The sequence below is a fragment of the Gallinula chloropus genome, assembly GCF_964237585.1.
Source record: "Gallinula chloropus genome assembly, chromosome: 1".
In the NCBI taxonomy this organism is placed as follows: Eukaryota; Metazoa; Chordata; class Aves; order Gruiformes; family Rallidae; genus Gallinula; species Gallinula chloropus.
Window position 1 is genome coordinate 208,735,741 of NC_140085.1, and position 12,700 is coordinate 208,748,440.

Genomic DNA, 12,700 nt, shown 5'->3' on the forward strand with positions numbered 1-12,700 from the left:
AGTGCTCAGTGTACACCAAAAATGGGTTACAGAATTGTACTATTATCAATGTTTGTTTGTGGAAAAATATATATATATATGTACACACACAAAGGCACACAAGCCGGGAAAAAAAACCAAAACCAACCAACCAACCAAAACTCAAGTATTTAGACATCTGAACACTGAGTTTTGGTGTTTGGGAAAAAAAAATAAATCATAAAACATCATATAATAATGTTCACCAACTTTATATCACCCACATGCATTTTTATTAAACAAAAGATGACGGGGTCTAGAAAAAAACATTAAATACTCAATTATTTTATAATAAAGTAAATGCAATCAATGCATGTCATGAAGTTGCATGTTAAATCAAGTATCCTTATTCAGCATTAAAATAACTGTACCAGTTTACAGGTACTAAACTATCCTTTCAATGCTCACAATGGGATGCTGCAGCAAATTTATAATCAGATCCAGCTGATAAGAGTATTACCATGAGTGACACAAATGTCCACAGAACACAAAAGAATACAGAAATGCTTTGGAGCAGTACCCCCAAAGTTATTTTAATTACCATCCCACCTCCCATTACATAGTACATCCAGTCTTAAGATTAGTACATTGAAAACTGACATTTTCGGAAACATTCTATTAAATGAAATAAAATCTTATAAGGAGTTACAATTACAGACTTCATCTAACAGAAAGCTAAGCTTTGGTTATATAAAGTGCAGTTTAATATGCCAATTAATATTGTACATACAGCTAATTTTTGCAGCTCAATTTCCTTGCAAATTTTAAAAAATATTCATGTTTTACAGATTGCTTATACAGCAGGCTCAGTTTACAAAAAGAAAAAAAAAATCCCATTTAGATAAATTTCAATTCTAAGTATTTCAGTACTTAACCCACCTTTGTGCATTATGTTTCTAAGCTGCGTGGCAATGTGTAACCTCTTGGATGTTCAGTAATCTCTACAATCCCATTTGTGTCCCATCACATATACACTTAAGCTCTTGACAAAAACAGTTCCCTCTTCAAATCTCTTTACACTTTTTGCTGTATGAAGTTTTCAAGTTTTATGATGATACAAGCAGTACATTCCATCACTCTCATAGCCACTTCTGAAGTAAACCTATCATTGGGAATCTGTGGAAAAGGAAGTAAGTCAGGATACCTGGTTTTCAAGCTATCTACTCCATAAGCTTCCAATGTCTGAACATCATTTGCAAGCCCTTCAAGTTGCTGACTGTATTCCTCAATTTTTTGTGCAAGGGCTGCCGGTTTGACGTCTTTGTCTGATTTGCCCTTCACCGCGTAGTCAGCTGCAATCAAGGCCAGTTTAGTAGAAAGGTAGCATTTAAAGCACACCCACTCGTTGGCATTTTTATGAAGATCATTTCTTGCAGCTGAAAAGTTAGCTCGGGCCTGCCTAAGCCATCGACGAGCCTCTACAGGATTGCCAACAGACCTGAACGTTGGTGGGACAAAAAAGCGTTGCGAGTAAGATGGCCCTGAGGACGTTGGACACTTTTCTTTATACTGCTGCCTTTCAGATTTGTGGCTTGTTGCCTCTTGATTCCACGAAGTGTAAAATCTCTGAAATGAAAATTTATCTGACTGAAATCGAGAAGCAGAGGATGAAAACGGTCTTCTTGAGGCTCTATCCATATTTTGATCCATAAAGGCCTGTTTTTCTAGCCTGTTAATCTCATTCTGTAAATGTTTGAAAACTTCATTAGCTATATCTAGATTCTCCGCATTTTTATCTGGGTGCCATTTAAGATAAAGCCTCCTAATAATCTTTTTTCTTTCAGATTCTGGAAGCTTCCAAGCCTGTTCAATCACAGATGTCACTTCTCTCAATATTTCTGGTAACGAGGTTGACTTTATTTTTTTTGGAGAGTGATGTTTTGAGGACATTGATTTGTGGCTGTCTCTACCAGTGAAGAGAGGCGGAATTGTCCTCGGTCCATGTGCTGGAAATTCTGTAGGACTGGTGGGGGTAGAAGGTGCGCTGTCCCTGCTTTGAGAACTTTCCTCTGGTCTTGAAAATTTGTACAAGTCTAGAGAGCTCACTATTTTATATTCACTATATCCAATATCAATCTGGTAAATCTTCCCTAGGAAACTAGGACTTTCATCATCTTCTCTTTCTACTTCTTGTACAATGATTGCATAGGTGTAAGTTGGTTGATATGATCCATATATATCACCACCTTCAGCATCCACAAGGTAACCAACATATTCACCAGGATAAAATACATTCATTGGATCCATAAGAAGTGTATAGTGAATTTCAGCCGGTATAGGAGTGCCAGGTGTTGGCAGTTCAAGTTTTGATGGCTCAGAAGAATCATACTTCACTCCTAAGCTGTCAAGCTTCTCACTGATCCGATAAATATCATTACAACCCAGCATGGCAATTAAATACGAGGTATCAGAGATCAGGTTGTCAGTTGCAGATTTTAAGGTCATTGCTAATGCTAAGAGGAAATTTATGTCTTTGCTGTCAGAATGCTGTATGTACAGCAGTATTACTGCATTTCCGTATCTCTTCAGGAAAGCAAATGTTTCACTTTTGCTGTGGGGGATAGGAGCAAAACCTTTAACTCTTAATGTGGTTTGCAACTTCTCAAAACAGGAAACTTTCAAACCTTCTCGCAAAGCTTTGCAAAGTCTTATTGCTTTTTCTTCATTAGCTAAAAAAGCATTGTCATTTTCATGCTTCATAATCCTAATGAGTCCTGTGATGAATTGTTCTGAAGACAATAGCAACTGTAACCTTCCCTGCAAAGAACACAGTGCTCCAAACTGACAAATTTTGGGAGATTCTTCATCCAACTGTTCTTCAAGAATGCTGCTAAGTAAGCGAGGCCTCAGTTTCTGGGGGAATAACATTATCAATTTAGTGTGAAAACCATGGTCTTTGCCTAAATAACACTGACTAAGATCAACAAGCATTTGCACACCAATGTTACCTTGGATTCTGCTTTTGTAGTGGGGTGCATCATCAAAAACTAAGATACTAGACTTTACCAACCTACCATCTTGACTGGGAAGGTAAAGGGCAAAATCCCTCATATTCTCAAGGTCATTCCTAACCTTGACAGAATCATTCTGAAGACTTTTGAACAGGCCAGAAACTACTCTCTTAACTGTGCGCATTTCATTAGGATCCAGTTGCTTTCCTTCAGAGTTCTTGAATATGCGACCTAGAACTTCAACATACTGCTTTGTTGAAATAATATCTTCAGTACCCAAATGTTTAAACAACTGATGAAAAGTACCAAGTTCTAAAGGAAGTTTATAAAGATAAGGTTTAAAATCAGATTCATACTCAAGGTTTATTACCACTTCTTCAGGCTTAAGGAGCTTCCAACCTTCTTCCACCATTACAAAAGAAACTCCTCGAAGCTGAAAGCGGAATTCTCTTTTCTCTGTACTAAGAAATTCATAAATGCTCCTTAGGACTTTGGCCCTAGTTTTCACCATGTCCTCATCCAAAGTTGTTATATTGCATATGTTCCTGCAGTTATTGATAACTTTGTCCAGGGGAGGGTCCAAATTAACATTCAGCATGGTTAAAACTTGCTCAAGTTGTTCTTGCGCACCAAGACTACTTCCCTCTTGCTCTTTGATGCTTAAAGGTGTTGCTTTTTCAGGGAGAATGGGACATGAAGTCCACAGCAACTGCAACACATCAGTCTGCTTGAATTTAGGATTCACCTGTGCCCCATTGAATCGTATAAGAGGAAGGGTCCCATTAACTTCTTGGTACTGAGGATGAAATCTAACAAACTCTGCTGGAGCTCGTTCAGGGCACAGAAAAGGAATTAATGACAATTCTTTCAGAAAATTTCCTGACAAAAGATCAGTTCTTTCTTGAAATATGTGATGAAGGAGAACATCAACAGTATTCTGTAGTGTTTCTTTAGACCAGTTTTCTGTGTTTGCTCGCATGCTGATCTCCTTAGCAAACTGTAATAACTGTTGCTGTGAAATGATGAATTTCAATCCAATGTGTCGCAGAAACGTTACCCATGATGGAAGGAATGCAGCTTGGTTTTTTGGTTTTGTAAGTTGCTCTAGTTTCTTAAAAAAGTCTTGAGGTATAAAGAATTTTTCAGGAAGCATAACTTCAAAAACCTTTACAGTCCTGTCATAAAAATATTTTGCAGGTTTTAATCTATTGCTTGCATCATGAATGATCAAAATGCTTTCAAGCTTTTCAAACAGCTGTTCTTTCATTTCAGAAGTTTCTTCAATGCTAGTTAGCCGATTCTTTAAGTAGATCAAGTGTTCTAATTTTGCATCATAAGAAAGGCTTTCAATTTTTGGCAAAAGATGTTTCAAGTACACTTCAAGATCATCCACAGTGACACAGCCAAGCACAGTATACAAATCTTTCAAATGAACCTTCTCTTCAAGGAAAGCTGATGAAGTCGACTGTGTCCATCTGTCTACTTCTACTGATGGAATGCTTTTCGTGAGGACATAACATGTCCCGTATTTTGAAATGCTGATGTATCGACCACTAATTGATTTGTAACATGGAAGAGACTTCAAAATCTTTATGTCATCCTGAGATGTCAAATGACACAAATTGCAATTGAAGTACATTAGGAGAGCCTCAAAGTCACTTTCTGCTAACTTTTCAGTCCTAAAAGTTGATGTCTGTACCATATATTGTATGGCTTTCAGAATGCTTGAAGGATTATCTATATTTGCTGTACATCCCGACAACAAAGGCACTAAAGCACTGTCTTTGGAGCAGATTTTGTTCAATGCCAGCTGAATACAGCCTGTTTTCATTAAAGCATGAAAAACTTTATCACTCTGAGCATTTGGAAAAACAGCTATATGCATAATGCTGAGTGGCAGCAACACATCGCATTCTGGCACAACAAGATGATTAGCTGAGACTGTAAACCTCACACCTGGGAGCAAAGTCCAGTCTTTCAAAGTTTCGACAACATCATCAAATTTAGCTTGCGTATCTTCTTGCTCTTCCTTACTATTTATAGACTCACTAATAAAATGCCAGGCATTTTTAAGCCAAGATTCACTTGCGAAGTTTTCCTTCCATTTCATACAATTTCGAGTTTTATATTCTCTAGGCAGCACAGATGATAACAATTCAGCAAAACTTTTGATATCAAAGACTTTTGCTACTTCACTGCTAAGTAAAATATTGTTATATTTCAAATACAGTGTGTTCATAAACAGATCCTTGCGAGATGGAATCAGTTCATGGTATGTTGTTAAGAACTTTGGTCGCTTTGAATCAAAAATTTGCAAAACGTTGTCAAGAGTAATAAGGAGTGGCAAGCCCTCAATTTGGATTTCATTTTCTTCTGCATCTTTAAAACAGTAGTCAACCAGAAGCTTGAGACTATGGAAGAGTTTCAAATTTGTCTGCTGAAGGCGACAGGGTAATTTTCCAATGTGGCAATTAGAGTCTGGAAAGGAAAATGTCATCAAAAATAATCGGACATCAGAAGGTGTCACATAGGTGACAGGAATATCTGCATCTACCAGACAGTGGTAAAGATTTGCAGTTTCATCACAGTTATATACCAAGTTAAATCCAATTTCTAAGAGTAAATGCTTGAGTCTGTAAACATTTTCTGCCACTGTCTTCCGCGTTGTGATGTTGTATTCTGTATTTTTGAGATGCTGCAATTCATCTTGTAGCAAGTTGTCAAAGAATGGCCTGCCTTTGTTCACAGTAGACATGTTAACCCAGGTGATGATAACAGCAGAATGCAAATCAGACCCATCAATATTTGGAGCTCGCATAACCGGTAGAAGACGCTTCAAATCTTCATAAATGCAACTGTACACTGCTTTCACTAAACAATACCAATCTGGCTGAATATCAAGTCTATTAACTGGAAAAAAGGATAAAAATTTTTTCAAAGTGTCCTTCACAACATGAATAGGTGTGTTTTGCAGCACTGATACTGTAGGATCAGTGCCTGGAAAATACCGTTTCTTCAGCTGGATTAGCAGTTCAACATAGGCTGGTGCTATCAGTGCCGTCATTAGACTACTATTCCAGTCACTTCTTACTCCAACACCGTTATCATCACGCCACAGATTTCTTCTTGCAGAATCGAGAGCAAAGTGTCCATTCACATGAAACGGTAACCCCGTTTCTAATGACAGCGGTAGGAAACAGAAGGCTCTGTGGGGTTTTTTGTAATTATGAGTAATGCAAGCTGCTACCCCGCCTCGTGGAAAAAGAGTGATGTCCTCATTCTTGTGGGCTGAAACCACACTTTTGGATACCTTTTCCATGGCGGAAAAGCCTGATCGGTTACAAATTAACCAAGTTGTAAGATTTCCTTCAGAGTCTTCAGTATCCATTGTGTAAGTGATCTGTTGCACGGGTATTTCACTTAGCTGCTTTTTTTTAGTTACACTGTCGATTACAGATGCATGGAATTGCTTTCGCTTCAGTCTGTCCCCATCAGTGATTTTGCCTTGTACAGAATACAACACGTTCAGAGCTCCTGTTGTCTTTTCTATCTCACAAATCGAAATTTTTTCCATATGGTTCAAAAACATTAGGAGTTCTGCTCCATCCGTACGCAGCTTATCTAAAAGATTTTGGACCATTCTATCTGAGCACGGAACTGAGGAAATTTCTGATACTTTCGCCATTTCTCCATTTCGAAGAGGAAACCTAAACATTGTGCAATTATCAAGTTTGAAGTGATTTCCCAAGTAGAGGTCGAGTACATCTGAGAACTGTGTTCTGAAATCTGCATCTAAATCTCTAAACATGCGGCCAGGACTTGTTGATGTTGAACCTGGTGCATATCTAGCATGAGGATCAAAAATACAAAGTATATCATTGCCAGATATGAAAGAAGGGCAATCAGTGATGTGATAAACAGAATTGAAACCTATCCCGTATTGTCCAGTTTTACAGGGATTTCCTACTTTTGTGCCTTTTCCAAGGTTCTGGATTCCTCGAATATCATCTTCTGTAAAAGGCTGATTGTTGTAAACACACAGCGCTGGTCCTTGAAGTGGTGCCCATTTCTCATCAAATATTCTATCGGCTGGATGTTGTCTAGGATCAAACACAAAACAGATCTCTGTAGCTTTTGCATCATCTGCATTCTGAAGGAGCTCTTTCAGCATCTCTTTTTCTGAAGGGTAGGCATTAAGAATGCTTTTAATTCTGCTTGTCAATTTTTCTTTCTGGCCAAACTCTGTTCCAAGGGTAGTAAAACAGATATTGGATGCATATCTTTCTAAAGCTTTATGGCGTTTTGGTATTGCTCCAAGCTTTACTGCAACTTCTCTTGGAATATCACCATGACAGTATTTAACAGTTGTGTCTTTAACTTTAATCCATGGACAGTCATTGTAACACAAAGATTTTGCAGGCAGAAGCGCAAGACGAGTATCGGGTAACAAAATCGCACCATACTTTTTCTCACAAAATTCCTGCTTCTTCTCTCTGATGAGGCCCCATATTCCTTCACTAATTATCCTCCTGCAAAGCTGAAAGTTGTCTTCTGTTAGTTGTTTGGTCCCTCTTTCCTGATTTATTAATTCCAGGACTACAGCAAAATCTTCAACTGTAAAAGCTTGTCTTACACCCACACTTTCAAACAGCTCACGGAAACTGTTTTTGTATTTGTTAGGCAACTGATAGAGATAGGGTGCTGCTTCAAAATTCAAATGGAAAGACACTTTCGTGGGATCAACATACACATTCTCAACAAGAATAAAACTACAGTTTGTCAGTTGTTCAATTATCATAGCTTTTGTTGATTCACTCTGTAGCATCGCTTCATGTAGGTATTTGTAACAAGCATTAGTGATATTTTCTTGATACAGTGTGATTCCATCAAATGACTTTGCAACTTCTTCTAACTGATTTATGACCAAGTTAACAGCTGGTTTCTTCAGTAAACCCAAAAATTCCTTGACGGCTAATGACAAAGCACCACAACCTTTAAAGGAGTGGGAATTTTCATTAAGAATTGGTTGTATTAGGCAAACTATATCTTGATGATCAGCAGTGAACAGATCAGTTGCTGCAAACATTGCTTCAGGCTGATAATCACTGCCTTTCCAGTGCAGTGAGAAGCCTGCTGGTTTGCTGAGGAAAGGAAGGAAAGGGATGGCTTGACATTTTTCAGCAAATTCTTTAGCTCTAGGGTCCCTAGATTTTAGCTTTTCATCAATAAGACTCAGTATAATACTGCTTCTGAGACAAGCTGCAGCATGATCAATCTTGTTAATTTCAGCTACTGACTCTACACGTTCTATCAGATCTTCCCATAAAATATCATCTTTAGCCATTCCCAACTGAACAAGTTTAACCAAAATAACTGGGTTAAGATAATCCTGAGTTGTGCCATAAGGAAATCTTCCATCTTCAGCATCGTATAACTTTGCGACTCTTCCTTCAGGATGGATCAGTGTTGATGGAGTTACCAATGGATGTCCATCCAAGGAACAAGGAATGCAAGGAGTAACACGCAGAATTCCTGAGAACTCCTCAACTTTTTCATTAAGAACATAACGCATCAAAGGATCACGCAGCTCTGCATCGATCTCCTGTACATTAGGGAAAAACACTTCAGAGAAGAACTGTTTCTCAGAGAAAGTGTTCTCCAGCAATATGTATTTGCATCCTGCTTCTTCAAACCCTGTCTTTACCCAGGATGGGAGATCTACAGCACATAGATTTTTGGAACCAGTTTTTTTAAGGTACTTCAGGAAGATCTTAAAGGCTGATGGTCCAACATCTGGTCGTTTCAGTATAGAGTCATCCAAAAACCTTACATTCTTCATGGAAACCCAAGAGAAACCATCAGAAAACACTTTGATCCCCTCTTTGCTTTTCATATGAGCTATGTCTTCATAAAACCCTTGACAAATAACAGAAAAATCATCGTGAACTGAATCAGGATCTGGCCACACTGCATAGTAACTGTAGTCAACTAGTTCACCATTGATTGCCATGTCACGTAGAACACAGAGTGCTTCTATGTAGGCTTTTACAATAACATGCCTCATGAATACCGTATTCCACCTTCCTTTTGTGTCTGTTTTCCAGATCTCTTTTCGATTTGAAGTAACTGCAAAGCAGCCATTTATATGAAGAGGTAGGCCTGTTTTTATTCGTAGAGGTAAATAGCAGAATACTTCACCTATGTTGTTGCAATTAGGTTTCACAATCCACTTGTGATCCTGGGTTTCAGACAGCAACACTCCTACTCCACCACAAGGAACAAGACCTAGTCTTTGTCCACTTTCATGCAATGAAAATTTCAAAGCATCTCCAGTGTCCATGCAAGAACATATAAGCCATGTCGTGGAATCTACTGTTTTCTGTGGCAATTCATCAGCTGATCTTTTTATCTGTCCTGATTTAGCCATTTCAAAGAAAGAAGCTGGATCATCTTCTGTACCTCTGAAAAGCGGAGACTGTAAATCAGCAATCCGCCTAAATACATGATGAAATTCTTCCACTACTATCTGTAAGATACACGAGGACTTTGGTGTTTCGGTGGGAAGCTTTTTATTACTGCTGCTGCAGACCTTCATGAGTTTAGCTGCTTCCTTTAAAACACTCACATTTGGAGAAGTCAAGGCTTTGGAGGAACACAGAATTTTTCTGATAGTGACAACGTCTTGTGCCACCCCGGGATCATCTGCCTCAATTTTCAAGTATTTCAAAACCATTGAATTTACACTCTGAGCAAATATTATCAGTCTATGACCACAAATGCTAAATTCATCCACAAGAGAGTAAATGTCCGCTGTATTGTAGCATGCACTGCTGACTTCACTCACTTTAGCTTCCTGCTGCGTTCTAAAGGAGAGCCGGAAAAGTGTTCCTTTGTAGCTGTAAGGAGATTCTACAGTCAGTGGCAGCTGGCAGCCAAAGACTCCAATAAACGGCTTAAACTGATTGGGAAATTTTCGCAGTCTCTTCTGCTGTTTACTCCAGTTGATTTTGATCCCAGGGTTAGATTTATCTCTAATATGCTTACTGATATGGTTGACATTTGGATCAAACATAATCATGAACTCCCGGCTCAAAATAATAGGAACATCAGTGATATGATAGACAGAATTGAATCCCAGTCCAAACTTGCCTACTTTGTCAACTTCACTCCTTTTTAAAGATTCTCCTAATCGAGTTATATTTAGGAAATCAGAGTCAGAAAATTCAGAATTATTGAAGGACCACAAAGCTGGACCATGACATGCTGCCATTCCTGGATCCAGAAGATTCTCTCTTATATCCATATTTCTTCTCATGTCAATCAGGAAATTACACTCTGTTGCATTAGCATCATCAGCATTTTGAAGAAGTTCTTTAAAGATATCTGAAATGGAAGGGTATTCTTCCAAAATGTTTTTAATTCTTACAGTCAGAGGCTCTCTCTGCCCAGACTGCTCAAATCCCATATTTTCTGGATTAATCAATCTTGTGCTAAGGCATGGGACATTTAGCCACTCAGCAGTTTTCATTGGTATGTCTTCATGCACCAGAATGATGGGTTCAACAGAATCTTCCAGCAAATCGTTTAAGTCATCCACTTTGATATCACAGTAACAGCACTCATGAATTGGCCTCATTGCAAGTTTATAAGGAAGTTTGCCACTGTACAGTGGCATGGGTGTGTGCAGACTTGCAGGAATCTGATTGCTGTACAGCCACCTTATGATGCTCAACATGATGTGAAGGTTTTGTTTACTCTCTTGTTCCGAAAGAGACTGCTCGCTCTTCAAATAGATTTTCTGAATGACCATAGAAACATGGTCAGGTGTTAACTGCTCTATTGAACCACAACATTTAAACAACTGATGAAACTTTGCCATTGTTTTTGGCACATAATGCAGATAAGGCTGGAGATCAAGATCAGGGACTGACTTTATTACTGCTTGTGTGAGGGAACAAAATGTTTTACCCGTCCAAACCCAGGGAAATTTCAGGGCTTTAAAAGCTTCTTTGCCTTCTTCTAAATGATCATGCATAAATCCATAAATCTCAAGCAAGATATGCTGAAATTGATAATAGTCCTCATCACTGAAGGTTTTAGAACTGTGCCAATCAACCACCACTTTGAAATGTTTCAAGACTGCTTTTATGCTGGGCTTGGTGGCGATACCAAGTGCCTTTTCTACATCCAACAGCACATTTTCCACAAGAGGAACTGAGGAACCAACTAAAATTGCATGGGATACATCACACATTTCTGTTGGTGAACAAAGATTACACTGATCTCCTTTCCAAACCAAGGATCCTGGATAATTTGGAGGTCTTTCCTTACATGCAGGAATCCATTTTATTTTCTTCAGCGCTGCTTTTGTTTCAGATGAGTGAAGCAGTGCATGGTTTTTATTCAAAATCATCAAGAGAGTTCTAGCCTTTCTTAACAGTAAATCATGATCAGTGTTAGAGTTAGCATGCAAACTTTCAATTTTATTTGCCACTCTCATAATATCACTTTCCTCAAGATTGGCCTCATTTTTTAAGCCTATTTGCCTCAGAGAATGAAGAATATCTGAAGATGTAAGAATAGCAGGGGGGAAGCAAATTTCCTCCTCAGCATAAAACAAATTTTGCAGAAGTTCTACCTCAGGATCAAAGAGTTCATCTGCTGACATTATCTTTTCCTGTGAAATCTTAATAAACTTCAGTGATGTCAGCCAATCTATCACATCTATATTCTCATTTTTCAGAAAAGTCAGATTTTCAAGAACCCATTGCATTATCTGTGTTGTTTCATCATATGAATAAAAGTCACTTTTTATGTCTTGTATAACAAACTTCAAGCAATCTGTGCTCTTTAGCTGTTCTATTTTCAGCAGGTTGGCTAAGCGAATAGTAGCCTCATCACTGCTGTCAATTATTGGAACAGAAAATCTTAGACCAGGAGGAATTTTTGCAGTGGGGTGTAACACCTTGCTACCTTTCAGCCCAGTAAAAACAGGGACACTTTCATCGGACGACTTTTCAATTTTTTTAAATATTAGCAATTCCTGAATAATTCTTCTCTCTTTTTCACTTGCATCAGTTAAACTAGCTAAGAATGCCCTAAGGGCATCTTTATGTGTTGATGGGAATGATGCAACCTGACTGCATAGTTTCTGTAAGGACATTTTTTCCATTATCTGTAAAACAGCACTTGGTAATGGTGGATGTATATATTTTTTTATGAGTGGATGTTGGATAGAACTATCCAGCTGCTTAAGTACAACTCCACCAACTTTCTGAATAATATCAGCTAAATATTCTGGCAGCTGAGTCTCAGATTCGTCTTCCAGAATAATAGGTGATGGATTCCTTAATCTAACCAGTTCCACTGATGTCTGGTTTTCCTCCAGCAGTATCTTGGGGATAAGAGGCATCTCATCAAACACACTCAAGTCATCAGAAAAATGTATATATAAGTTCTTCCAGACCATCTTAAGCCAGGAAACTGATGGGTGATTTTTCTCTTCCAAACCTGGATACCACTGTACCACCATGTCTCTGCCAGGCCACAAGCTATTCATAACTTCTTTAATGAGTCGGGCAAATCTTTCTGGGTTCAGAAGTTGCAGCTGAGTGCATGGCCTTCCTGAAATTACAGCAAAAGGGAAAACCCATGAAAATCACAGAGTTACATAACAAAGTGCTTCTGGTTGTTTGGGAGGAGAGAAAAAAAGAAAAAAAAATATAATTCAA

The 12,700-nt window shown here is 38.3% G+C and overlaps 1 protein-coding gene across 1 annotated transcript in view; it reads right to left on the reverse strand.

The window, feature by feature from the left end:
- Positions 1-858: 858 nt before the first annotated feature.
- SACS (sacsin molecular chaperone) overlaps positions 859-12,700 on the reverse strand; it is a gene marked incomplete at its 5' end in the record, with an annotated part of 33,021 nt that continues 21,179 nt past the window's right edge. The window contains one exon of the mRNA XM_084260242.1: positions 859-12,593. Coding sequence (XP_084116368.1) covers positions 1,033-12,593 — 11,561 coding nt within the window. The 3' untranslated portion in view covers positions 859-1,032. The remainder of the gene's footprint in view (positions 12,594-12,700) is intronic.